The following is a 26,981-nucleotide window of genomic DNA, read 5'->3' as shown; positions in this document are numbered from 1 at the left end:
AGAATATTCAAGTGATGTCTAGGATTTGCCTCAAAACTCTAATTTTTTTTTGGGCCTTTTTCTTTTTCGATTTGCCGTGTCGCAACCATGGCCACCGTGAGGGTTCTCCTCCGCCGAGGCTCTGCCGCCGGACGCGGTTTTCTCCCCGCCTATGCGCCACCGCCCACCGCTGCGTACCCCACGGCAACGCGTCTCCTCCAGGCGCAGGCCCACTCCTCCCAGTCTGATTCCGCGGCGGCCAAGCCCGGGCGCACCAAGACCTTCGCCATCTACCGATGGAATCCTGATCATCCCGAGAAACCTCGGCTCCAGCAATACGAGATCGACCTCGGCGGGTGCGGCCCCATGGTCCTTGATGCCCTGATCAAGATAAAAAATGAGATCGACCCTTCCCTCACCTTCCGTCGCTCCTGCCGCGAGGGCATCTGCGGGTCCTGCGCAATGAACATCGACGGGGACAATGGGCTTGCCTGCCTCACCAAGATCTCGTCCTCTGCCGGTGCCAGCACGATCACACCGCTGCCGCACATGTACGTTATCAAGGATCTTGTGGTGGACATGACGAACTTCTACAGCCAGTACAAGAGCGTGGAGCCATGGCTTAAGAGGAAAGACCAGCCTTCTACCCCAGGGAAGGAGATCCTGCAGAGCAAAAAGGATCGCGCCAAGCTGGATGGTATGTACGAGTGTATCCTTTGCGCCTGCTGCAGCACCTCCTGCCCTAGCTATTGGTGGAATCCTGAGACCTATCTCGGACCGGCTGCTCTCCTCCATGCCAACAGGTATGACAACTTGTTTCATTTGATTCCTTAAATCTTTCCGCTGCCTTATATTTATTTATTTATTTATTTATAATTTTCAAGTTGCTAAAAGATTGAATCTTGTAACGAGTAACTTAAACACCATGTTTTCTTAATGGCTGATCTATGCAAATGGTATGGATGAATTTCTATATTTTAGACATCATGTTGTTTTCAGGTATGTTAATGATATCAATAAATCAACTGTAGGTTTGAATCTCTGATGATCATTTAGAAATTCATGGTTTGCCTTCTCAAGGAATTGTTGGAAATAACCAATAGGTGGAATAGAGATATCTAGTGGATGAGAAATTAATATCTTATACTATTTGAGTGGTAGAGAAAATTGTGATATTCATCAGTTTGAACTACCTTGATTGGATGAGGGAATGAGTTTATTTCCTCATGGACATTGTGCGCCAATGTTAGTTTGCTTTAGACTAAAATCAAGGGACTTCTAAGACTAACTGTGCATAAAAGAATGATAGTGTCAATCAACATTACTTGAAGCAGTGTTGTCAATCAGCTTGCACGAGGTTGAACGACATCATGGGAATGGTCTGTCCAAATTGGCTCCTTTTGGTTGAGAAAAAAGAAGAAAATAAAAGTTGTATTTCACTCATTAATGGAAATATTGCATTCACAATGGTTCATACTACATGTTCATTGTATATATAAATGATCCAATACCATTCTCTCAAATCGCTCAATTCTTAAGTTGTATTTTGTCCTCTCGAGCTCCTATCTTCCACTTCTCCTCCCTAAAGGGTTCGAAGGCTTTCAAAGTTCACTAGGGCTCAATTAAATATAGGCTTTCAAAGTTTACCAGGAGCCTACACTCAAGGCCCAGAAACATGCAACATAGTGAACTTGAAACAATACATGAAGCTGAAACAATAGAAAACTTGTTATCTGCACCTTAGTGACATTTTGCAGACCTTGTACCAGTATTGTGTTTCATGTTCTTCTGATTTTTGCCTTCAGTCCATCCAGATCAACATTCATCAAGACCAACGTTTGTTATATTTGTAGGTGGATACAGGACAGCCGAGATCAGTACACGAAGGAGCGACTGGATGCTGTAAATGATGAGTTCAAGTTGTACCGTTGCCACACCATCATGAACTGTACCCATGCCTGCCCCAAGGGACTGAATCCTGCAAAGCAAATTGAATCAATCAAGAAGCTTCAGCTTCAGTGAACTGCGCCGCCTGCCTACTCCAAGAGATCAAATTTTGCAATACAAATTCAATCCATGAAGAAACTTCAGCTGCAATTTTTTCCCACTGAGATGCCATTTGTTCCTTCTTGTGATTCAAAATAAAAGCCCATCACTGGCATATGATGTTTTGCAGGACGTCACAACTGTTTCAACATTTGTTACTTGCATGCCTTCTTATGGGCTCTATTTATCAATGACACTGCATTTGATTTGCTTAACATCAAGTCCAATGTTATTTTGAAGTGTAGGATATATTGCATTTGCATTCAGTAGTATAATTTATGCTTTTATTATTTTGTTATCATTCATAAGCTAGTTCGAGGAAACTATTATCTATTAGAAAAATGCAAGTGTTTGAAACTAATAATGCTTCCGATTCAAATCCGAACTGTCACATGTTATTTTTTGTTAGTTCACCTGACTATTTGCAGTGCCCAAAATCTAGTTGCAATTGTAGTTTTTTTTTAAAAAAAGATAGAAATTAAAGAAGCCTTAAGTTTTTTTTTTAATTGACTGATTCAGCTGCAATCTCAAGTTTTCTCTTAATCTTGTTTTCTCTTCCAACTGATAAATTATTCCTAGCCTTTGACAAATCCATCTATTTTTTTTTTTATATGCCACTCCTTCCTGCTTTCTTTATTATATAAATCCCCTACAAGGTCCTTAGCAAAAGCAAAACGGATAATAGGCGTCTACCAACAGGCTGGTAGATCGAAATCCAGCTAACTGTAAGAATGAACATCTACAAAGAATGAAACAACTGACGGCTGTAATTTAAAAAGAGAGTGAGTGCGCACAACACTACAAGCAATGAACATAAAAGCAACAAGGCTGCCCATTGTCGATGAAGTATATGATCCATATGTATGAATGTTGAGCACAATGATACAGGGACTTTCGCCATCAGAAGAATCTGAGATTTCAAAGAATGCGACGTTGATTTCAGAAGATGTTTCTTTTGCCATTCGAAGGTACAGAGTCTTCAAAGGCTAAAATGGATATCCAATTTCAGATGCCACGACTCAACGAACTTAAGATTACAATGTTGCAGCTTGTTGGCACTTGAGTTTTATTTCTAAACTATACAACACAACATCCTGGCCTAAAATCATTTTGATGATAGGGGCAAGTGCTGTATAAATCATTCAGTGTTGCTTTCTTCGGTTCTTAAATAGAAAGCAAGTCCATCAGAGCAAGGATGAATGGCGTGTTATCTGGCAAAGTACAGGTACAATGTTTTTGATACAGAGAGCTGGTTACTGCAAACATACCAAAGTAACATTGTTGACAATTTATAGCTCATGCAGCCACAAAAAAAGGATGCATAAGCAAGATAACCTTTTAAAATAAATTAAAATAAAACAATGGTAGTTTCCACTATTGGTAGTGACCTTAAAGCTCCAAATGACATTAGTTTATGCACAAAAAGGTCATTCAAATTTTATTTGTAATTTGTACAAAGAAAATCACTTTGTAAAAAAAATAATAAATCAATACGATCACTGAAATTTAATTGAAGATAGCTCTAACAGTGCACAAAACCAATTATGCAATAAGTTCACTAGATCCATAAGATTCTACAATAAACACCACCTTTATCTAGACACCGAAGTACTTCAATGTGACAACCTCCTATAATAATCTACATAAAATTGTATAATAGCAAACTAAAATTACCTAAATCATATAAATCCCAATGTTCGACCTATAACACAAAAAATAAATACATCTAAATTATCCTAATGATTTGTCATGCAATAAATATTGTTTAAATGAATGCATAAGAATTAGCAAAAGAAACTAGTAGTAGTTACAAAGTGTTTTTGTGCAAAGATAGAATTCAAGGCATTACATGTAATTGAGTTGCATAGTGAATAAAGAGTAGCATCAATCTACAGGTGTTGAGTCTCATATAGAATCAAGAGTAGCATCAAAACGATTGACATATTAGAGTTTCAGTAGGCAATTTTTGTACGTCTATGTAGTAAATTTCTTGACTATGATGAGAAAATTATCAAGGATGAGAAAACTATCTGAAGTTGCATATTTTTTAGAGTGTTAATAACTCAAGTTTTGACAAGCAATAACCATTGTGGAAACCTAGTTTTGATTAATACACTGAAGTTTTTACTGAAGGCAAAGAAGATAATTAGTACAGCAATAAATGGAAAGACAATAATTCACTATTTATAGATGAGTTCATGCTTAGAAGAAAAATGAGCTTTGGCATCCTTTTTGCAAGAAGGTTTTATTCAGGATAATGCATTAATGGAGCAATACATAAAGATGGGTTTTCAGCACGAGTTACTATTATCATTCCCAGAAAGTCAAGGGTATAGCCAATTAGCGATTACACTGTGGAACCAACAATTGTGGAAAGTGCTCAGCAATTTTTTCAAGTAAATAATAATAATAATTTCTAAATGAAAGAAACACGAGCGCCCTTTAATGATTTGATTAAGGTATGCCGGATAAAAGTGTTTTTCTACAAGAGAGGAGAAGAACAAGGAGAGAAGAAAGCATAACAAAGATGACTGTGTTAATCATCTTCAGTGTGGATTATCTATCAGTGTTATATCATCATTTGTCCTGAAACACATATGAGGAACTATTTTTTAGGAAAGATTATTTCTGCATAAGAGAAACACAAAAGTGAAGCTATGATGGAAATATATGGTCAAACCAAAGGGCACAAACATCTCTATAACAAGATGGGAAAACAGAAGCAAAGATGGGTAAAAGAATCAGAAAAGGATGAAACTGAACCATGAAATGAAGCTTAATCACCATGAGTAAACAAAATGATAGAGAAAACTGAAAAGAAACCCATCTACAATAACAGTCCAGTGATAAGTTTGCCGCTCAGTGATTACACCCTTTGTTCTAGACAACAACATGTAGACTTATCCTGAAAGAATTCTTGTAGAGTATTAAAAACCAAAGGAGTTCAACATTCCCAACATCTGTTCACAAGATTCAACATTGAATGACACCTGGATGCTTTATGAACAAGGCATTATGAAGACAATAAGTCTTGGATCAGAGAAGGTCCCAACTAGAATAAGAGGCACATAGCTAACACCACAGATCGAAGACACAAAATTCTAGTTGTTTGTCATGTTGAACTTTTCAATGAACGATTATGTGTAGCAGTGGACAAAAGTAAAGGAGCAGAATAAACCTTAGAAACAAGCCTCATGGAACGCCTAGGCAGAACAATAGCACCAGACAACATTTTCTTTGCTGAACTTCTACTGTTTCTCAATTTTGTGACTGTCTCCTCACTCATGATTTCACTACAAACATGGTGCCTCTTAACATGGGGCTCCTTGGGATTCTCTAAGTTGTTAGATCTCTTAGTGTTGGCTGAGGTTGATAGGATTCTAGAGCATCTGCATGTTAAACCTCATTTTAATTGACTAGACGTTATGTGGAATATATATACAAATTGAGCTTTAATGAAGCAGAAGTTACTCTGAAGCATCCTTTTCCCCCATTGGTGTGCTATGACCCTGCTTCAAAAGGCACAATTTAGCTTACAGACATGGAAACAGCCACTATCTTCTTCTGTGTACAAAATATAAAATATAGTAGCATGTTTTGCAATTCACTCCAGTATTAATGTTATACAATGAAGAATTCTTTTTACAGTTGTACTGGCTAGTAAGAGCGCATCTTAACGTACCATTGTCTGAAATGAATTTGCAGATATTTTTTTTTATGAAAAGCTAATCTAGGATCATTACTCATAATACTCCACTAAATTCTAAAGCTTTTATGTGATATGGATTTACAGATTTCTTCTGAAATCCTATAGACCTAAAGGGTATAAAAAGTAGTGTATTTATTGTAAGAAAATACCAATTACCGATTCATCTTGAGACATTGATATCGGTTCCTCAGGAACCAAAGTTTCACAATTACTGCATGATTGCCGACAGAAAGGAAGATCTGCTGTCCCCACTTCCGATTGTGCATCAGCCATTGGACTATCTAGTATCATCTGTCCACTATGTTGACAAGAATTTGACAATCTCCCATGAAAAGTTGTGTTGTCTGGCTGCTCATTTTTAAAACCGGTAAAGGACTCACTTGCTCCCCTATGATTTTTTTGATGGACATAGTCAAGTGTGTCTATATTATCTGATATTTCTTTCCTTGTTGTAAGGTTATCTTTGTCAGCAACATCAGATACTGTATCATATAGAGTTTCAACTTCGACGCCAACTGTAACAGGATTATTGACCCCATTGTCCATGTTAGAAACTGATTGAAGAGGCATGACAGGTAGTGATGCATTACTCCTGACCATTGCAAATGAAACAATAGCAGTCTCTTGCCCTTCAGGGGGGCATGATGCCATGTGGGATGCCAAGTGGTTTTGCACCGTGTATGCTGCACAGGAAGATGAAACTACCTGATTTTCCTCCAAAAATCCCAATGATCCAACTGGGACAGTGTTTGATACTAAAAAAAAAGATCCAGATGTTGCTGCAGTGGTATCTGGTGGATAAGCCTCAGAATTGCTGTTCTCGCTGACAACAGAACTCAATGATGAATTTGTACAACCAGTGTTCTTCTCAACTTCAATGCCATTAAGGTTCATCCCAGTGTCAACTGATGGTGTAATTTTCATATGTTCATCAACTTCTGGTGAATTACTGATATATTCAGGAGGAGCCATTGACTCATGATATTGTGTATTCTGATGAACACAGACATTTTCTTTTAAGCTATTGATCAATTCCAGTGGGCTAGAATTCAAGTCAACGAATAAATCTATTCCACCTTCTGACATCACAAAAAATTGAAATGGAGGACTTCTGGTAGAAATTTCATTGCCAGAAACAAGTCCACTTTCCATTGAGTATTCATGAGGTCTACTATGTCCACATGGAACAGCACCCTGAATACACTTCTGCTCTGCATTACCAGGAAACAACTACATGTTAGATTCAATTCTAATACCACATCTTTGCACCTCAATCAAGAAGTTGGTTCATTCTAATTTCTTGGGTTTCAGTAACAATATGAGATCTCATCCCCATGTTACACTATTGGGAAGTAGAACAACTAAAAGTTTCCGTACCTTTACTATTGACAGGCCATAATGGGCATAACACTTTTGTTACAGTTTCTGGCTGCATGAAAACAGAAGCCTTCATGTAAAGTGAACAAAGATAACGCCCTAAATGAATCACACAAGAAAAGGTCACATGGAAAGGATAACAATCAGAAAGCTAATATGTACCTTCTCATTCATAATACTGTCTGTGGGACCGTTAATTTCACTCTTACTACCAAGCTGACAGAATAGTCGCCTGTTACCTGGAATTTCAATAGCATGAATAGACCACGGATGCATACCAACCTTAGAATAATTCATCTTCCACATACTTCAAGTATGGTAATATTGATAAATAATGATACCTATTCACCGTATATTTCAAAGCTTGCTGGTTTTTACCTGTGGTTAATTCATCAGGGCAAGGAACTGTTTTTTTAGTGATTGGTTCAGATGCAAATAGCTTCTTAGAAGATCCATCCATAAAATTAACTGATTTCTCCAGTGAATCTGCCAAAACAGCATTTCTTTTCTGCAAAAAGAAAAAATTAGAACAGCTATTGTACCTCATTCACTGTACAAATAGACTGCAACCAAGTTGAGAAATTATGGATAAATGTACTTCACTCACTCAGATTCTACCTGAAAGTGTGAAGCCAAAGAGTTGGCCAATATAGCATGACTCGTATTTGCAGGAAGATCATGTTGTTTACACAATTGTTGAAGCTCCTTTCGTGACATTTTGAGATAGAAGTCTAAATTCTCTCGGAATCCCATGATCTCAAAGCTTACAATTCAAAAGTCTCCAATAATCCTGTTTTTGTTTTAATGTCAAACAGAAATAAACAACAAAATCACAATGTGTATAGGAAAAAAGGCATACACAAAAAATAAAGACAAAGCAATAAGTTGATAAATGATTCCATAATCATACCAAGGAAAAAGGCAAAAGCACAAGAAATGACGTTCAGCTATCGGGCATGAGAAAATAAGATCAATGTACTACCATATATCGGTCATAGCGTAACATAAATGAGCACAAATATCACCAACATAAGTACAATAATTGTTTTTGTGTGATGAAATCGACAGACGAATAACAACAAATTATCAACATAGTATATGTTATATACAATATTAGATGTAACAAGTTAAGCATATTAAAGCATATACAATCGTTGGAGCTCTTAGAGAGTTCCTTCGTTGCCACAACCCCACCACGTCAAAAGTAAAAAAAACCCACACATCTCTCCACTATTAAAAAAATATTTTTAAAAAAATACTTCAATATTAAAAAAAATTGAAGAAGCGGCTCCATAAACATGGAGCCGCTTCTTCAAAAAACACTAAGGAGCTCCCTCCCATAGTGGGAGGGAACACCCTCCACGTTGCCATGTCACAATGGGATCTCCGATGCCCTTAGTGTTATGCCTAAATTTTACATAAAACTAATTAAGGGCAATAGCATACATGAGTTGTGTCTTTGTAGATCAATAATACAAGATTCCATTCTTAACAAAGCATCTCTACATCCATATCTAGACTGGACCCAATAAAAGGAGCGCACATTTTTTAATAATAAATATTAACAGAATTACAGAAAAGAAAGTCAAATAAAAAAGGAAAAAGAGTGAGAAAGAAAGAGAGAAAAGAAGCCAAAAAAGAATACTTTCAAGTTTCCCCTATCCTCCCTTCTCTATCTCAAGCGTTATTAGTATTCAAATTTCATCAACTTTTATTTCTTTTTATTTTCACCCATTTGTGTGGATGTTGTAAATGAGATTAGGTATACTCTATCTAAATTCCAACATCCATTCTTCATGTAATAAAAATTACAATTGCCTGTCATTTCCCCTAGGTTAAAGTGGATGTTTAGAACTCTAATCTCACTTAGTTTTGTAAAACATTTCTTAATCCATTGCAACTCCGAAGAGATAGATTTTTAGTCTTTGTTCCTTTTAAGTATTCTCTTTCTCATGAGTGATGCTATATCTTTAATTAATCGCTCTATCTAGTTCCTTGTTTTTTATAAAATACAAGTCTTTACTCAATCTTCAACCAATATTAACTCAATCTTCAATTGCAAAAACATCATATGCATAATCATTATTATCCACTTGAACCTTAGGAACACGCATAACCATCTCAAAGGCAACACATGCACTACATTGGTTGAACATCCCATTCAACCTTAGGCATCACATGATTACAACCTATGTGGAACCAAGACATCACCATTAGAGGCACAATAACTCTTCTCTTTGATTGGAGCCCTCATCCACCAAGGACTTGGTTTGATCCAGAACTTAGCTGAACATACTCCTCCTGCATAAGGGCAGTGGATCCAATCTCAATTAAACAAAGGTCACTCTCCACAACATTAAAATCCTGCTCCAATCAAAAGGGGGAGGGAATGAGGAAATCAAATGTGGGAGATGGATATAATTTGGCATTATACCCTAATGGGGATCTTCTATTCTACCTTTCTCACTTTCTGCTCGATACAGAATACCAGAGATGACAGCATCACCTTCTGCTCACTGCCTAAATTAGATGATATCGTGGAGCTTCAACAACCCCACAAAAACCTCTGTAATCAACGAACAAGAGGATGAGACCAGATTCTCAAATAAAGGACAAAAACACATCAGGAGTTTTTCTCGACTTACCAAACTATTGCTCAGTGAGGGGTGTTGAAACATGAAAGGTTACTGCTTGAGCGCATAGGTACTCTCACACTGCGCTCTATTTTTCTCACTCTCGGTTGACAGAAACGAAGCTGCAACCTCGGCACTGGACGAAGGACAGAAGAGAAGCCGGACAAGAGGTGTTCGGCTCGAAGGGCGGAGGCGATGCTACTCGAGGATAGGGGAGAAGAGGATATCGACTCGAGGGATCGCCGCTTCGCTCCATTGGACTCTGCTCGGAATGGGAAGAGGAAGCGGAAGGTGGAATCAGCAAAGAGCCGTTTCTGCTTAAGAAGGGAGAAAAGCGACCGACGTCTGATTTTCCAGAGGGGTAAATAATCGCCGTTCTCTCGACCGCCCGGAGAAGAAGCGAGAGTGAAGGATCTGCTCGGGAAGTCTGGCCAGCGACGCATAGGCCGCTTATCGAGGATCACAAGGACAGCAACAAAGCAAAGCAACAAAAGCAAAACCTAGAGAAAAACCACACGAATCAGAGCTAAGCCAGCTCAGAGCTGCTCATCTCAATCGACCCGAAGCAATCGCCAAACCCGAACACACAAAGATCCCACGGAAAGATGAATAACGAGAAGGAGGAGAAACGCGACGAAGCTTTGAAGAACAGTACCTCGTCGACGCTGTGAGCCACCGGAGCTCCGTTCCTCAGCCGACAGAGACTGCAAGGCGATAACGAGTGATTCGTTTCGTTTTCCTTTCCCCCAATCGGGGTTCGAGAGAATCCAAACCCGCAGAAAACCGATCGGATCTTGTTTACAGTACAGGCCCATTTAAATTATTGCAACGGCCCACAAAGGAAATTGACAGTTTCACGGCTGTGCCTGTGATGCGACTTAAAGCGGCAGGGACGATTGAGATTCAACGACCTATGCCCTCCGTTCCTTCCGAACTAAGTAAATTTCGATATTACCCATATAACATATCAAAATTTGATAATATCCAAATTATACTGAACTTAGAGAATTTCAAATAATTCTAAATTAATCTAATTCTGAAATTTTTTTTAATGTATTTCTGTCTTGGATCTCAATTTGATAATGTAAATTAACAATAATAATTAAATTGGGACTACATCTTTTAATTTTACTCTAAAAATTTAAAAATTCACAATTCTCAATTTAAATTATCTAATTTAGATTGGAAAGTATAAATGAATCTACGCCATTTAAAACTTCAAGTGTAATATTTTTTAAATCAGTAAAGTTCTAAAAACTCATTGTTGTACTGGTTAATAAGTATCATTGTCTTATAATAAATTTAATCAAGCTTTACAAATTTAAAAATTCATTGTCAATTTATATTATCAAATTTAAATATAATGGTATAAATATACTAGGAGATTTTCTAAAAGTACTTTTTAAGTCCATTAATTAGTTGAACTTAGGTGTTTTAAAATATAGTTCATCATTTGAATATTATAAAAAAATGACTACGGGATTTAGATAATATCAAAATTTATTTACGAGATTCAGTAAAATACCGCATTTTTGTTATCACGACCATATAGGCCATAGAAAAAAACTAGATCATGAAAAACGCATAGCCGGCTAGCCCCCAGTGATACCCTATTAGATTGAGTCCACGCGACTACGCGTATGCCATAGCGGTATCATATTCGTAGTTTCATTATCGTTCCCTCAGAGACAACTGGGTGGCACGACGAAGCCGGAAGCAGATCCATCGGCGTGCTGGCAGGACGACTCCGCTGGCGTGTTCCCATACGTGAGCTTGATGTCCTGCAACCAGATTCCGGTGCACGGATTGCTCGGGCTGCACTCGAACTTAACCGCCACCTGCGACGCCGACGACCCATGGATGTCGTTGTACGTCACCTCGCTTATCTTCACCCCCGAACTCTGCACATGCATGTATCCATCCATGTGATCCATGGCAATTTCATTTTCGTAACAATTACTTTAATTTAAGCTGAAATGAATAATTGATTGATTACTTGGTCAGGGCATCCTTTGTCGTCGGGGCAGTAGTTCTGGTCGATGATGATCGGGTTCTGCACGTCCTGCATCACGGAGTGCTCGAACACCACCCCCCTCACGAACCCCTCGCTCGGCCGCCCCCACGTCTTTATTCTCAGCCCGTTCGTCGTTCCGGCGAACACTGACGTCTTCACCGTCACGTTCTCCACTCCGGCCTCATCGTACCCCTTCCCCAAACTCCCAATACTGCACCAATCGAATCCATCCAATTAATTAATATACTTCGTGCACGATGAATTAATTGACTGAATTATAGTGCGTGCATGCCTTATGCCGTGTCCGGGGCCGCAGTTGACCTGCTCGATCCAGAGGTCGGTGGTGCCGGGCCCGATGGAGATGCAATCGTCTCCGGTTTTGATGCCGGCGCCGGTGATGGTCACGTGGCTCGACCCCTGCACGTGGATTCCGTCGGTGTTGGGGCTGCTCCCCGGAGCCGTTATCCTCACGCCCTGCATTGTCACTCCCTCGCAGTTGTCGATCACCATGTGGTACAGCTCGCTGTTCACCGACGTCAGTCCGCTGACGGTGATGCCCTTCGAGTTCCTAAACACCAACGACTGCACCCACATCTCGCTCCGTTGGCAATCGATCGAGAAACAAAATAAGAATTAATGTTATAATTTATGAGAAAATGAGAGAGATCGATCGATCGATCGATCCAGCTCTTACGGAGACGCCTGCGGGGCAACCGTGGCTGCCGGCCTTGCACGCCCACAAGGATGAGCCGCGGCCGTCGATGGTGCCGCCGTAGACCTCCACGCCCTCCACGTGGTCGAACAGGAGCCACTCTCCGGCGGCGCCATAGCCCGACGGCGCGACGAGGGTGCCGTCTATCTGGAACGTGATCTTGCTGCTCTCGCAGGGCCCGCTGAATTCCCCTCGCCGGACTAAGAATGAGCCAGCCGGCACGTAGACCGTGGCCGCGCCGGTCGAGCGGCAGGCGGCCTGCCACGCGCTGAGCAAAGCGCCGGCGGAGTCCGTTTGACCGTCGGACTTGGCGCCGTAGTCGGCGATGTTGAAAACGGCTTCAACAGGCCGAGAACAGAGGACGAGTGCGAGGAGTAGAACAATGGCAATCACCTTGAGCTCAGCCATGAAAGCTAAGGAATTAGAATTGGACCAGTGTACTCAAAAACGAAGGCCTTGAATAATCTTGTGCTGCGCATGTCTAGATCTCAGGTGGTACGATTGGTATTTATAGATCGATCCATGTGAGGCTTCAGAAAAGATGCGAAGCAAATTCTGCCGAGATTTATGATATCTGAAGTCAGATATCACCTACCTTTTCTGCGATTGTTGTTCCAATTGCAGGTACTAGGATGGTGGGTATGCGATAAGTAGGCTATTGAAAAAAATGGTTATCGATTGATTGTCTCGTTGTATAAGAAATTAAATCACGCAAATGAAATGCGCATTATTTTATAGTGGGCTCGCGCCGTGTTCCCTTTTTCTGTGATCATGGTTGAGTGCTGCTTCTTCCCTGCTTTTTATCTGTGTTCTGTTCGTGATTGAATTCAGTGTTCATGCTTTTTTTTTCAGTGAGAAAGATCAACGATACAAACTCTAGTGAATTTGATCAGAGACCGTGAACGAGCCAAGCTTCTTGTTGTTCAAGTTTGCTAGATAAGCTAAGAGTCAAGACAAATAGAGTCTGAAAATAACCAAGTCATTAAAATTGTTATTCTAGGTTTTTTTTTTTTTTATTATGAGCTTGAGTTTAGTTTTGCATTTGGTTCATTAACTTAGATGAGATATTATATATCTAGCTCTACTAGCTTGTCTGATTAGCGGTTTGATGGTTTTAAATTTTATATTTTAAAATTTATTTGATGGGTTATTGAACTTTTAATTTTTTTTATTTATTTACAAATTTCATATTAATAAACAATTCATAATTAAATATTAACTATATATAGAGAGAGAATTACTATGATGTGGACCTTTCGCCCGATGCGCGACACTAGTCTAGGATAAGATTTTAGGATTTAGAAGTTAGTTATAATGAGTTTAAGTCAATAAAATTTGTCTTTTAGAGTTCAAGCTTCCCTCTTAGGTTATAGTGTTTAAAATTAAAAATTTTATATACTCACATGATATATTATATGTATTTAGGATTTAAGATTTTAAAATTTAAGTGTTGTATTATAATAGGTTTAAGCTAATAAGATTTTCTCTTTAGGGTTCAGGCTTTCCTTTTGGGTTATAGTGTTCAAGATAAAAAATTTTAGATATTCACGGAGTATAGTATATTTATCTTTAAAGAAATGTTGATTTTAAAAAAATTGAATTTAGGCGCTTGGATCGTTATGGTGCATACAAGCGCGCGACATTTCATCCGCAGTAGATGACAACTCTCTCTATATATAATAGTATTATGTAAAAAAAATCAAATTAAAAAATTACATTACGTGTTCACATAGTACAACATAATATTGCTATAAATATATTATGTGAGAGTCGCGGATAGGAGTTGGGCATCATATCATTGTTATATATATATATATATACACACACAAATTTACTATATTACAGACTCGTTACCGTGTGACTGTGCAGACTCAGGGTGCCTAGATTGAATCCAAACGCCTTGGGTTGAATCCATGCATGTGCCCTGGATTCAATTAGAATGTTTTTTTATGCTTTTTGTTTATTTTATAGGGTATATTATATATATTTAGAGTTTAATATTTTAGGATTTAGGAGTTGAGTTATAATGTGTTTGAGTCAATAAAATTTTTTTCGATAGGGTTCAAGCTTCCCTTTTGAGTTATAGTGTTTAAGATTATAAATTTTAAATATTTATGGGGTATCCTATATATATTTAGGATTTAAGATTTTTGGATTTAGATGATGAGTTATAATGGGTTTAAGCTAATAAGATTTTCTTTCTAGAGTTTAGATTTTCCTTTTAGGTTATAACGTTCAAAATAAAATATTTTAGATGCTTACAGGCCATAGGGTTCTTGGAGGAGATGTTAATTTAGAAAGGAAATTCAAGTGCCTGGATCACTATAGCATACATAGGACATATCTTTTAATATTAATCAGGAATCATAGGACATATCTTTTAATATTAATCAGGAATCTAGAGTTGAAGATTTTATTATTAAAAAAATTTCTCATTAATTAATCACTAGTAAAAATAGAGATAATACTTAAAAATTTAAAATTATTCCCTATATTATCCCACCGAAAATATTTAGGGGATGCTTGTTTGGGGGGGGGTTTGGAATGAAACTTGGTGTTTTGTTTGGGGAAATGATGATGGAACCTACGGATTCATTCCTCTAAATATAGAAATTGATCATTACTGAATAATATGTGAAGTATAGAAATCATTCTCATTTCATTAATATTTACTATCATTCTTATTTTTATTCCCATTTTCTTATCCAAACCAAGCCCCCTTAATGTGTTTTCATTAAATATGAATATTTGATTTATTTATAAGCTTAAATTTGGTGTAAATAATTAGTTAATCTGGTATGTGTCTTGTCGCAGAAAATTTATAGATTAACTGACGGCAGATAGAAAAAGTCTTTGAATGGAGTAAAAAGCGCGGAGGAGAAAGCGGCAGAAAATTGAGTTTTTGTCTGAATCTTTTCAGTCAAAAAACGTAAACTCATATTTAGGTAATTTCTAGATTTATTAGTAATTTTTAGATTGTAATAATTTTTATAAACTCATCAATCAAGGATTAAAGTTTAAAGTTCAGCTGAGCCCTATATTATTAAAAAAAAATTCATTAATCAATGATATGTTCGACATTTAACTATGATGTATTATTAAATATTTTTTTATTAATTAATCGAAGTTTTAAAGTTTAGAGTCTTAACTATGGTATATTATTAAGATTTTTTTCATTAGTCAATTAAAAGTTTAGAGTTCTTTTTATCTTACATTTTAAAACTGACAATACAAAGAAAAAAAATCTTTTATAAATATCTTAGATTGATAGAAAATATATTTTTCTCAACTTTTTATGTTAAAATTAAATATAATATTAAATTAATTTTTTATAAGAGAGAGTTTGTTATATTAATTTACTGTTGAGATTTTCAAAGCATTATCATGTGTTAAAGTAACTTACTCAATTTATAAATTGTGTTTATATATGATATAAAAAATTAAATTAATTTTTATGAAAAAATTATCCCACCACTTAATTTTTTTTATATATTTTGAATTTAATTAGCTGTTCAAAATTATTGAGAATAACATAAATACGTTTTCATTAAATATGAATACTTGATTTATTTATAATCTTAAATTTGGTGTAAAGAATTAGTTAATCTGGTATGTGTCTTGCGCAGGAAGTTTAGAGATTAAGTGAACGGCAGATAGAAAAAGTCGTTGACTGGAGTAAAAAGCGCGGAGGAGAAATCGGTAGAAATTTGAGTTTTTGTCTGAATCTTTCAGTCAAAAAGGTAAACTGATATTAAGGTAAAAGATTGACCTTCTGGTTCAAACTAGGGGTGTAATCGAACCGAGCCGAGCCGAACAGTATGAGGCTCGAATTCGGCTCGATTAACTTTTCCCAAAGCTCGAGCTCGAGCTCGAGCTCGATTCGAACTTTAATTCTTAGGCTCGAGTTCGGCTCGTAAGAAAATTAAAGAGCTCGCGAACGGCTCGAGCTCGGCTCGAAAATAGCTCGTTTAAAAATTAAACAAACTTAGCTCGAGCTCGGCTCGTTAAATAAGCTTGAGTTCGAGCTCGTTGGGCACATAATCGAGCTCGAGTTTGAGCTCGTGAAAATCACTTACAAAATTTCACTAAAAATTATTAAAACTCATTGTCAGTACGATAATAAATCCTTAACACCATTTAATAGTTCCTAACACAAATAATAAGAAAATTACAAAATTAAAGTCTTGCAGCCAATTAACAGAAAAAGTTTACATATTAACTGTAGCCAATTACAAAATTACAGTTTTAACACCGTTTTTCTCTACTACAACAAAAGTTTGAATCAATTTAAAGAGGATTACAAAATTGCAGTCTAAACACCCACGTTTTTCTTCATATTAACTGCAGCAAAAGTTCCAGGCTTGGACACGCTGGAGAACCTCCTCCTCCATAGCATCAGTAAATAGAAAAAGTCATTATCTACTACTAAGAACCTAACAAAATATTCCAACGATCACACGATCATCAAATTTTGTAATGTTTACATCAAACTACATAAGAAAATCACAATATAAAAATAAAACTGTATCCATACCTTTTGAAAGTTGACGATAAAGGCAGCAACTAAGTAAATTGGATCTCTTTCATCTCTGACTTTTCCTTTTACATACAAATATATAACATCAAAAAAATTAGACATGAATAAAATAATATACAAAACATATGACAGTAAGTCAACAATTAATTAAATAAGATGCTTATATACTCACCTTTGATTTTTTCTTGATTCCATAATGAGCACGCAACCAATCTGATGCACAAAGTAATATTTGGACTGTATCTGTTCCCAAAGAGGCACGATGAGGATCAATTACCCTACCACCGGCACTAAAAGCTGATTCAGAAGCAACTGTAGTTATCGGAATTGATAGTACATCACAAGCCATTTTTGATAAGATCCTAAACTTTAAGTTGTTAATTCTCCACCATGACAATGCATCAAAGTTAATGTCATCTTCACAAATAACACATCCTTCATCCAAGTACACATCTAATTCAGATTTTACTTGCTCAATACTGTCAACATTCTTAATGTAACTATAAAATTGTGCCCTTACTTTACCTTTTCCTCTTCCATTTAAATTAGTCCGACCAATAGAACTTTCTCTTTGAGTTTCATCTTGAACATTGCTGCTGCCAACAGTAGTTTTATGAGCTTCAACATACTCATTGTACAACATGCGCAATGTCTCATGAACAGTAGAAATGTGCTCAATTGCATCACCAGGAGAATAGATCTCTGAAAAACACCATTCAATCAATTTCATCTTGTTCCTTGGATCTAACACTGCTGCTATAGAAATTAATAAGTTGCTATCACCCCAATATTTATCAAATTTAGCCTTCATCTTGTTAGCCATTGCTGCCATAAAACTTCCTTCATCTGAACTTGCCTGATTTAACAATTTCTTTATGGTATAAAGTTCAGTAAGGAACAAGTTAGAAGTAGGATATTCACTTCCCGAAATAAGATGAGTTACTTCATTAAATTCCTCGAGAAATGAACAAACAACACTAACCTTTTTCCAATCGTCCTCACTTGGCAAAAAAGTATAAGCTACATCCCTTGCTGCATATCTAGGAAAAACATCTTTGAACTCTAAAGCAGCCGATAACATATAAAATGTTGCATTCCACCTCGTGCAACAATCCAAAACAAGCTTCTTTGAAGATAGTTTCAATTGCTTTGAAATTTCACTAAATATATTAACACGGGTCTCTGAAGCAGCTATGTGTTTCACACTTTCACGCACATTGAAAACAATATCTTCAATTTCAGATAACCCATCTTGCACCAAAAGATTCAATATGTGTGCACAACATCTTACATGAAATAATTTGCCACTAAGAGGAAGATTGTTTTTATAAGAGAGGTTATCCTTCAACATCCTCACAGCTACATCATTATAACTAGCATTATCCACTGTAACTGACCATACCTTATTTTCAATTCCCCATTCAACCAAACACTTATTCAACACATCACAAATGGAAACACCGTTATGAGGTGGAGGAACATCTAAAAAATTTAGATTTCGCTTCTGCAAATTCCAACTAGAATCCACATAGTGACAAGTGACAACCATATATGAAACCTTTTGATCCGACTTCCATAAATCAGTAGTCACACTAACCCTACTCACATCTTTTAATGATGTCATAACTTTTTTCTTCTCAATTTCATAAGAAGTTATGCAATCTTTTTTCACAGTAGCACGACTAATCTTCTGATAATATGGAGTAGCAGTTCTCATCAATAAATTGAATATTTCATATTCTGAGAAAAGGAATGGTAGCTCATGAACAATAATCATGTGAGAAAGAATCTCCCTTATCTTCCCATGATCATACTTGAAATTATGGACAGCATTGACAGTTTCTGATTCAACAATAGTTGTAGAGAGAGTAATATTATTTTGTCCTTGCTCAGTAATCTTCTTCTTCATACAACCCTTGAGGTGCCTCAAAAAATGAGATGTAACACCAGTCTTGTTCATTGTGAGCCGATGTTTACAATGAATACATTCTACCTTTGTTGTCCCATCCGGAAGAGTAACCTCTTTAAAATCAGCCCATGCTTTGGATGTCCGTTTCCTTTTCTTTGAAGTATATGGACTTTCATCCTCTACTTCAATGGTCTCGGGTTGTTGCACATCTATACTTTGAATTGCATCATTGGTATTATTTTGTGAAGGTTGAATTTCTCCCAAACTAGGATTTGCGGCTGAATCTTGAGTTGACAAGTGCGGAGTTGACATTTGATTGTTCCTTCTATTTTTTAGCTAAGAAAATCATAACAATATTCTATGGCTAGTTGGCTACTGTAAAAATTGGGATCAACAAAAGGAAAAATAAAAATAAAAACTGAGGTTTAAAAAGATTACAATCCGAGAGTGACTAAAAGGAGATAATGATTAGTGATAATACAAAATCCTGGATGAAGAAAAATCAAACATCACAGTTCACCTTTAAAATACCAACAATTTCACTTTCAAATTTAAATACAAAAAATGTCAATAAGAACTCACGGTTTCAATTCAGAGTCAAATAAAAAAAATACCAACAAAAATTGGATCTGAACAAAAAAAATATCATTTGGTCAAACATAAAACTCTACAAGCAAACATTTTAGAAAAGCCACGCAAACTACAAAAGTAGAAAAAGGAAGAGAAATTTAAGCAAATAAGAAAAAAAAATCTACCTCAAACAGAAGCTTGCGAGTTGCGAAATAGAGATTAGGAATAGGACTGTCGCTGCCAGACTGTTGATCTCTCGGGAAAATTTCTCTGCAAGCGATGGGGATGATGATCCAGCACGGGTTTGAGGAGACGTTGAGACGACAAAGTCGACGAGATGACAACGAGGCGACGAGAGTTTCTTGAGAGACTGCCGATCTTCTAAAGGTGGCTGCGTTGGCGACTTGGCGTTGGTGTCGGCGAGGTGATCAGGTGACGAATGGAGGAGGGAGGCTAGGGTTTGGCACTTTAGTAAAACATAGAACGATTTTATTTCCCATATGGCCATATTCAATTAGTTCGATTTTGAAAGAATCTCATCCATTGGATTGATAAGAGGATTCCAATCTCAGCCATTATTTAAATTTATCTTTATAATTTCTTTTTTAAGTTTGGATTGAAAGAATCTCATCCATTGGATTGATAAGAGGATTTCAATCTCAGCCATTATTTAAATTTTATATTTATAATTTTTTTTAGAGTTTGGAAGATAATATTTAAATGAGCCTCTTAACAAACACGTTCGCGAGCCTCTTTACGAACACGTTCGCGAGCCTATAAACGAACATGTTCGCGAGCTCACGAACCAAATATTGTCAAGCTCGAGCTCGGCTCGATAATATTTTCGAGCTCGAAATCAGGCTCGAGCTCGGCTCGTTAATTTAATCGAACGAACTCGAACGAGCTTTTTTTCGAGCCGAGACCCGAATAGCTCACGAGCGGCTTGACTCGTTTACACCCCTAGTTCAAACAGACAAAATTAATTGACCTTGCTGACCAAAGCACGAGTATAAAGGTTAACATTATCTTCCTTGATTGACGATATATAGACTATCAAGGAAGCTTGTTTCACGGCCTTTGTCCAATGTAATTATGTAACATGCTCGATGTATATATATATATATACTACAACTAATGTTGAAATATAGCAGATCGGTGTTTTCTAATAATTTGATTAGGTGTGACCCGTTAATCTGGGACGCTAAACACGGAATTTGCTTACAACCTCTTTGCTTCTACGTAACATTTGGTCATCTTCTCGTAATTTAATTAGGTTTAACGCTTTCACATGCAAAATCCAGTTCACCTCCTTTTCCTAAATCCGTCTTGCTCCGGGCATGTTGCTATAGCAAGAAATTTGACCAGTCTTTCAGAAACAATCAACTTAATTTGAAGGGAAATTCAACCAGGGTTTATGATAAAATTAAATAACATAGATATATACCTTTGAGTGGTTGGATAAGATTTCTCATGATCATGATTTTGTAAACTCATCTAAGAGGGGAAGTAGCGGTTGATCAATAAGCTCTCTATTTGCAGAGATGATTGATGTGGTGGAATTCTATAGCTTCCACATGTTTAGCTCGTGTGGTAAAAAATCATGCTAAGTTATCGGTCAAAATCAAGCTAAGGTGAATCAAACTTGATTCAAAGGAAATTGGACTTAGCTCAAATGAGATAAAAGAGTTAATTGATCAAACCTACTCAATGCACTCATATGAAGGAATATAATTTGTCTTGAGACAAAACAACTACTAAGACTTAACCAACATGGCCCTTATCTCGATCTTAGTTACCGACATTCTCCATGTTTCAGTCTCAGATCCTGACACCCTCCATGCCTTAGCCGGTTGTTGACATCGCCCCTGTCTATGGCTTCAGTTGCCAACATCCTCCATGTCTCAACTTTAGATTTTGACACCTTCTATATCTCACTCTCAATCGCTGACATCACCCTTGTCTTGGCCTCCGTTGTTGATATTCTCTATATCTCTCAAATCTCGACATTATGTCTCGATCTCAGTTGTTGACATCTTCTATGTCTCAGTCTCAAATCCTAACATCCTCTAACCCTTAGTATCAAATCCTGGCACCACACCTAGCTCAACATCAGTTGCTGACATTATCACGGTCTCAGCCTTAGCCATCGACACCATCCAAAACTCAGCCTCAGATGCTGGCACCATTCCGAACTTGGTCTCAGCCAATGACTCCATCCAAGATTCAACCTCATATCTCGATATCTTCCTTGTCTCAGCCTTAGTCGTCGACTTCGTCTATCCTCAAGGTGACTCAACATCAACTTCATTTCCTAATCCATAAATCAGACACACACCTTACATTGGCCCACTAACAGCTATTGGAATAGTTAGCACAAATGATCAAATATGAATTTTGATGAATAACAAGTGGATCAAAATTAGATGGGGTTGTGATCTAACCTTGTTACCAAGTGTGTAGGGTTGACTAACTTAACGATCAAAAGGACTAGACACCAGACAGAAAGTCCAGTTGGGATGTGCAATTTCCAATCACTACAAGAAAAAAAAACTAAAAGACAACGTTTTTTACGCATTGTCTATGTGGTTGAAAAGACATTATTAAAATATTGTTACTAAAAGTCCGTTCAAAGATAATGCTTAAAAAACGTTGTCATTTTTTTTACAAAAACAACTCTTTTAAAACGCTTAAAAAGCTATTTTTTTTTGCAAAGATAAATCTTTTGCAACGTTTAAAAAGCATTATCGTTTTATCACAAAGATAATGTTTTTGTAATGCTTAAAAAGCGTGATCATTTTTTACAAAAAAAAAATAATATTTTTTTAATGAATAGAAAAGCATTATCTTTTCTAAAATATAACTTTTTAACAAAAGATAAATTTATTTATAACAGAAAATATGAATATTTACCATTTTTTTTAAAATACAACTATTTAGCAAAACATATGACTTTATACAATTCAAACAAAAAATATATATACATAATCCATAAATTAACTTTGTACCCCTGTTAAGTCTATACACAAGCAAAAAATCCTTCTTGGATTGTATGATGAAAAATAAACTCACAGAAGTGCCTATTTTGTCCTTCATAATAAGATCATCATCTACTAAGCTTAGCAAAACATTCCTTCACTGACTTATGACACCTTTATTTGGGCCCAACTTCTCAAGCTCTTTAGCACTACTAATAGTTACAAGCTTTCTTGTACGTACCTCCCTGCATCAAAATCAAAGTTTGCCGTTAGAGACTCTCTTGTGATAAATCTCAGAAGTTCAAGTTCATATAAAAAACTAGGAAGCAAAGAATTAAGTCTAGCAAAATATTTCTGAAGAACTTTCACTTGAGCAACCTTACAAGAACTAGATAGAACTAAATGTTCATAGTTATTTTGTAGCTAAACAATTAGGCATAGATAAGTAGACTCCAATATGATAAGCAAATCATGTTTTTGATGTTTGAAATGTGATCAATGATTTATCAATGTTTTCTGAAATTCAAGTTGAACTTAATATAATATAACTTATTGTTATTAATTTAACTCTTGCAGTTATACGAATTAACATTGAACATATATATTAAAACTCTACTGATCAAGAAAGCCTCCATACTCACAATAAGCAAGTATACTATTGGTCATGTAGACTACAATACATAAATTATAAATTCTATAAACTTATAACTTTCAGTGTTATGAAGCATATTAACAGAGCAAATCAAAATACTATCACATGCAATGACAAGATGTCTAGTTGACTATATACAGTTTAATATCTCATGTGCAACAAGCTGAATCATATAAAAGGTCCCAAAGTGGAGGTCATAGACAAGGATGTCAACTCTGGATTTTCAAATATCTTGTCAAGGAAGCAAAGGGCTGTGAACAAGTTTAATTAATTAACAACACATCAAAATTTGACTCATGGTCTATCTTTTTGATCAGAAAGTGATAAAAAATTAAAGTATTGGATATAATGATCATTTTATTTTTACAATCATGTATATCACTTCCTATATTTTTTTAAGCAAACTGAATGTGTAATAAAAAACAAATGATACATTGACATGTATAAAGCATTTGTATTACAAATCTCATTTGCTATAGATAAATGTATTAAAAAAAATAAGAAAAAAGGCTGAGTTTTTTTGTACCATTTGATTAAATTTAGTAGGCAATCAAGTAAAAAAAAAAAATATATATATATATATATATATATAGGATAAGAAGAAGAACAAGCGTGAAAGAAAAAAATAAATGAAAACTACCTCTTCATACAGATCCTAAAAAAACACCAAATTTAAGCATTTTCGATAAGAAAATAGATAGGGGGGCCCAATGAGGGCTCCTTTTCTATGAATTAAAAAGAACAGGAGGATTAATGGAATAAAACTACCTTTAGTAAAGGAACCTCCTATTTGCTAGCCTTTTCCTCCCATTGGCCCTAAAACAAGAAATCAAGTAACACATAAACAATAATACTAGAAGAACAAAAATGATATAGTAGAATGATAATGTTCATTTTGAAAGCAGTTATGATGGCTTAAATTATAATACTTAGGCACCATGCCCTATATATGCCTCAATTAGAGTTGCACTACTACACAAGCTGGCAAGTATCAGATTAAAAACTTTAACTTGCAATTGGGGATGAAAGGAAGATTGTGCATTCAGCCTCTCTTTTGCTCCACATAAAATTAAATCTAAAATTAATATCTTAAAATGCATCAATAAATGTTTACTGTTCTAATATAATATACAACCCCAACCCTACGCCTCTCTCCATCATGCTCAACGGGTGAGAATGGCCATAGTTACACAAACTTTATTATAAAGTGCGAAGTGGAATGAAAATTAAATCACGATTTCACAAAAGTACATGGTGGAAGGAATATCGATTCCACTATCTTCAAGTAGATAATAGACAGGGAAAGTCAATAAAAAAAAAGGGCAGCCCGGTGCACGAAACTCCCGCCATGCGGGGTCCCGGGGAAGGATCCATTGTACGCAGCCTTACCTTGCTTTTTGCAAGAGGCTGTTTCCTGGATTCGAACCCATGACCTTTTGGTCACATGGCAACAACTTTACCGTTGCGCCAAGGCAAATATTGACGGGGAAAGTCAATATTTTCTATAAATAATTCAATTATCATTTCATTAAAAAAAATAGAAACTAAAAATTAAAAACAAAAGCAACGTAAAATAAGCAAAGCATTTAACGAAAGTATTAAAGAAACATTTAATCTAACCTAATTGTATTTAAATGACGACATGAACATACGAGAAACATGAAGCATTCAATTAACAAACCATTGCAAGAATCTAAGCTAAAGAAAATGCAAAACTAAAGTAGGACAAATAGTTGGGATATTTCATCAAACATTTGGTGAGCTTGAATTGAATTAAGCAAAGTATGTGCAATCATGACATAGAAGGATAATTCAATACAATCAATCAAACCATCAACACATAACAAAGATAAACAACAACTGACAAGCATAACTCAATCTAACACAAGTAGAAACAACCCAATTATATCGTAGATGCAAATGAAGCTTCGATTGCGGATGGATCTTCGGATGTAGTGGCAGTCCGGAAATGACCCCTTCCCCTCTTCTAACCCGAAGAGGGAAGATGGAGGGCTGCCGGAGTGGAGCAAGCTGCCCGGAGACGATGAAGGGCCGCCCTAGTGGAGGAAATGGTCTCTCCACTTCATGGATTTTATCCTTCCATTGAATTTTATGCAATAATACATCTTTAAAATAAATATACAGATAAATCACTTTTAATTAAACTCAATAGATTTTTTGGCCTCCAGTTATTCTTACCCCTTCAAATTGCATCAATACAATTTGTCGAAAGATAGGCAATAAAGAATCAGAAAATGATTTTTTGGGCACAAGCTTACATATTGGCAATGAGTCAGAATTGAACTTAGCATTTTCTTCTGTATAAAGGTTCATAACATGAGAAAACCATAGACACAACATCAATACTCGCACAAGTTTTACATAGGTATTGAATAATGAGAAACTAAAAAACCCCTTCATGCAAAAAATAATTGATAGAATATCCACAAGAACTATGTAAAGAGAAAAGTTTACCACGGTAAACTCCTGATTCGAGATGATACCAATCGTAATAATGTCCTCCTTGTTTAAATTCAGTATCTCAAGTGTTACATCAGTTGCCCCCTTTCCACTTTTGTATTGTTTTGTAGCTTTGCTTGAACCAAAACAGAAAATACAGGCAGCACAAATTAATGAACTGATGTAAGAATATATATCTATCAATACTAAGTAGCAAGTAAAGCCTACCGATAACTTGGACCAATCGGTACATGTCTTGCCATTGTCCCAACCCAGAAATCCTTATTCTTACAAAGGATCCAATTGCTTTCTCCTCAAATTCATCATCGTCAATCAAGCCCTCCATTAAATTATGACGCAGATACATTAAGCAAATGTTGTGAACATCTATTGCTGCATAATCATCAAGATTGTTTAGAAGTACCTTATCCTCCACCTTTTTCTGAGCCTTGCATCTCTTATCAAGAGTTAACTTTGTGGATGGATCATTGTTTGCTTTAGCATTTGTTAGGTCAGAGTCAGGATCTACTACACGTCCTTCCTTGTCTTCACTCGTTACCTCTTTTATGAGAAAATGTGACTCAAGGAGTTTTAGCCGCGACGGAAGTGGCCGACGGAAGGAGGCTTGGAAGCAGAGAGGATCCCGAGCGAGTGCGGCGTTGAGACGCGAATCTCAGAGAAACCGACGGAGATTAGCGCTACAGAAAGGGATCGCATGGCAAGGACGAGGTAGGAGATGAGATTACGGTCAAGGGTTGCGAGGACCTCGTTACCTAGGAGACGAGGGAGATGTTGGCGGCGGGGTAAAAGGGAGCGAGGTTGGAGGCGACATAGGCTGCTGGAAAAAGTTCGGATGATGTCGGGGTTGGCGTCGGAGAGCTTGACGTGATCGATAAAGGTATTGTCTTTGAGAAATGCAGCGATTTCGGCAGGGCGCGCGGATGATGCGGGGTTATCTTTGAGAAATGCCGACGTTGTTTTCGCGAAGGGATGTTTCGGCGGAGGAAGTTAAAAAATCGCTATTGTAGATATTTAAAAAAAATTGATAGATAACATGAAAAATATTATCTTTGATTAAAAAAATAATATCAATAGATGACGTTTATTTAAGAAAATATTATCTTTAATAAAAAAATATAAAGGATAGATAACTCTTTTAATTAAAAGCATATTAAAAAATAAAAAAAATATTTTTTTTTAAAAAATATTATCTTTTAAGTATTATAAAATCTAATTTTTTTTATAGTGAATTGGTGAAGTCCAGATGTGAGATTCTGATAAGAGATTGGGATATTCGATTCCCAATAGGTTGAAGACCGGATGCATGATTATGGTAGGAAGACATGATGGGTCAGATTGGACGTCGAGGAGATAATCTCGATACTTGGTAAGTAAAGGTAAATCACTG

At 36.4% G+C, this 26,981-nt stretch overlaps 4 protein-coding genes and 1 long non-coding RNA gene across 12 annotated transcripts; 1 reads left to right on the top strand and 4 right to left on the bottom strand.

The window, feature by feature from the left end:
* Positions 1 to 16: 16 nt before the first annotated feature.
* On the top strand, positions 17 to 2,323 carry LOC122035042 (succinate dehydrogenase [ubiquinone] iron-sulfur subunit 1, mitochondrial-like). The gene is made up of 2 exons (XM_042594409.1): positions 17 to 782; positions 1,833 to 2,323. The coding sequence occupies exons 1-2, from the start codon at positions 88 to 90 to the stop codon at positions 1,999 to 2,001; spliced, it is 864 nt and encodes a 287-aa protein (XP_042450343.1). The 5' UTR covers positions 17 to 87; the 3' UTR covers positions 2,002 to 2,323.
* Positions 2,324 to 2,771: 448 nt separating this feature from the next.
* LOC122035041 lies at positions 2,772 to 10,529 on the bottom strand. 7 transcript variants are annotated; one of them, XR_006126872.1, is made up of 10 exons: positions 10,400 to 10,523; positions 9,757 to 10,244; positions 7,730 to 7,901; positions 7,490 to 7,619; positions 7,274 to 7,350; positions 7,112 to 7,163; positions 5,891 to 6,945; positions 5,497 to 5,589; positions 5,204 to 5,414; positions 2,772 to 3,281 (listed from the first exon to the last, which is right to left on the bottom strand). XR_006126872.1 is itself a non-coding variant. In XM_042594406.1 (10 exons), the coding sequence occupies exons 3-10, from the start codon at positions 7,862 to 7,864 to the stop codon at positions 3,279 to 3,281; spliced, it is 1,701 nt and encodes a 566-aa protein (XP_042450340.1). In that variant the 5' UTR covers positions 7,865 to 7,901; positions 9,757 to 10,244; positions 10,400 to 10,523; the 3' UTR covers positions 2,772 to 3,278. The 7 variants fall into 7 exon arrangements, 5 of the variants coding, with proteins under 5 accessions (XP_042450340.1, XP_042450339.1, XP_042450341.1 ...); XR_006126873.1 differs by having other exon boundaries at positions 2,772 to 3,236; XM_042594406.1 differs by having other exon boundaries at positions 5,497 to 5,534.
* A 744-nt stretch (positions 10,530 to 11,273) lies between these two features.
* Positions 11,274 to 12,935, bottom strand: LOC122034914 (polygalacturonase-like). Its single transcript, XM_042594270.1, has 4 exons — positions 12,453 to 12,935; positions 12,051 to 12,340; positions 11,741 to 11,969; positions 11,274 to 11,645 (listed from the first exon to the last, which is right to left on the bottom strand). The coding sequence occupies exons 1-4, from the start codon at positions 12,876 to 12,878 to the stop codon at positions 11,427 to 11,429; spliced, it is 1,164 nt and encodes a 387-aa protein (XP_042450204.1). The 5' UTR covers positions 12,879 to 12,935; the 3' UTR covers positions 11,274 to 11,426.
* A 3,703-nt stretch (positions 12,936 to 16,638) lies between these two features.
* Positions 16,639 to 19,994, bottom strand: LOC122033969 (zinc finger BED domain-containing protein RICESLEEPER 2-like). Its single transcript, XM_042593110.1, has 4 exons — positions 19,672 to 19,994; positions 17,180 to 19,241; positions 17,005 to 17,069; positions 16,639 to 16,903 (listed from the first exon to the last, which is right to left on the bottom strand). The coding sequence occupies exons 1-3, from the start codon at positions 19,992 to 19,994 to the stop codon at positions 17,034 to 17,036; spliced, it is 2,421 nt and encodes an 806-aa protein (XP_042449044.1). The 3' UTR covers positions 16,639 to 16,903; positions 17,005 to 17,033.
* Positions 19,995 to 22,448: 2,454 nt separating this feature from the next.
* Positions 22,449 to 26,567, bottom strand: LOC122033434. Of its 2 annotated transcripts, none has more exons than XR_006126543.1 (5): positions 25,998 to 26,567; positions 25,802 to 25,913; positions 25,589 to 25,704; positions 23,882 to 23,929; positions 22,449 to 22,706 (listed from the first exon to the last, which is right to left on the bottom strand). It is a non-coding gene; the product is annotated as an uncharacterized LOC122033434 (long non-coding RNA). The 2 variants fall into 2 exon arrangements; XR_006126542.1 differs by having other exon boundaries at positions 22,450 to 22,706; positions 25,589 to 25,709.
* Positions 26,568 to 26,981: the final 414 nt, after the last annotated feature.

Source organism: Zingiber officinale, chromosome 11B, assembly GCF_018446385.1.
Source record: "Zingiber officinale cultivar Zhangliang chromosome 11B, Zo_v1.1, whole genome shotgun sequence".
NCBI lineage: Eukaryota > Viridiplantae > Streptophyta > Magnoliopsida > Zingiberales > Zingiberaceae > Zingiber > Zingiber officinale.
This window is presented reverse-complemented; position numbering and strand designations above follow the sequence as displayed.

Bases quoted from the DNA above. Each gene is read 5' to 3' on its own strand.
- LOC122034914 (XM_042594270.1), bottom strand. From the start codon at position 12,878: ATGGCTGAGCTCAAGGTGATTGCCATTGTTCTACTCCTCGCACTCGTC. The intron at 12,341-12,452 runs GTAAGAGCTGGA...ATGTGGGTGCAG, and splicing joins GTTGCCCCGCAGGCGTCTCC to TCGTTGGTGTTTAGGAACTC. The intron at 11,970-12,050 runs GCATGCACGCAC...CGATTGGTGCAG, and splicing joins GGCCCCGGACACGGCATAAG to TATTGGGAGTTTGGGGAAGG.
- LOC122035041 (XM_042594404.1), bottom strand. From the start codon at position 7,864: ATGGGATTCCGAGAGAATTTAGACTTCTATCTCAAAATGTCACGAAAG. The intron at 7,620-7,729 runs GTAGAATCTGAG...TTCTTTTTGCAG, and splicing joins CTTTGGCTTCACACTTTCAG to AAAAGAAATGCTGTTTTGGC. The intron at 7,164-7,273 runs GTACATATTAGC...GTTTTCATGCAG, and splicing joins ACAGTATTATGAATGAGAAG to CCAGAAACTGTAACAAAAGT.
- LOC122035042 (XM_042594409.1), top strand. From the start codon at position 88: ATGGCCACCGTGAGGGTTCTCCTCCGCCGAGGCTCTGCCGCCGGACGC. The intron at 783-1,832 runs GTATGACAACTT...TTATATTTGTAG, and splicing joins GCTCTCCTCCATGCCAACAG to GTGGATACAGGACAGCCGAG.
- LOC122033969 (XM_042593110.1), bottom strand. From the start codon at position 19,994: ATGGCCATATGGGAAATAAAATCGTTCTATGTTTTACTAAAGTGCCAA. The intron at 19,242-19,671 runs GTAGATTTTTTT...GCTAAAAAATAG, and splicing joins CTCGCAAGCTTCTGTTTGAG to AAGGAACAATCAAATGTCAA. The intron at 17,070-17,179 runs GTGAGTATATAA...TGTATGTAAAAG, and splicing joins GAATCAAGAAAAAATCAAAG to GAAAAGTCAGAGATGAAAGA.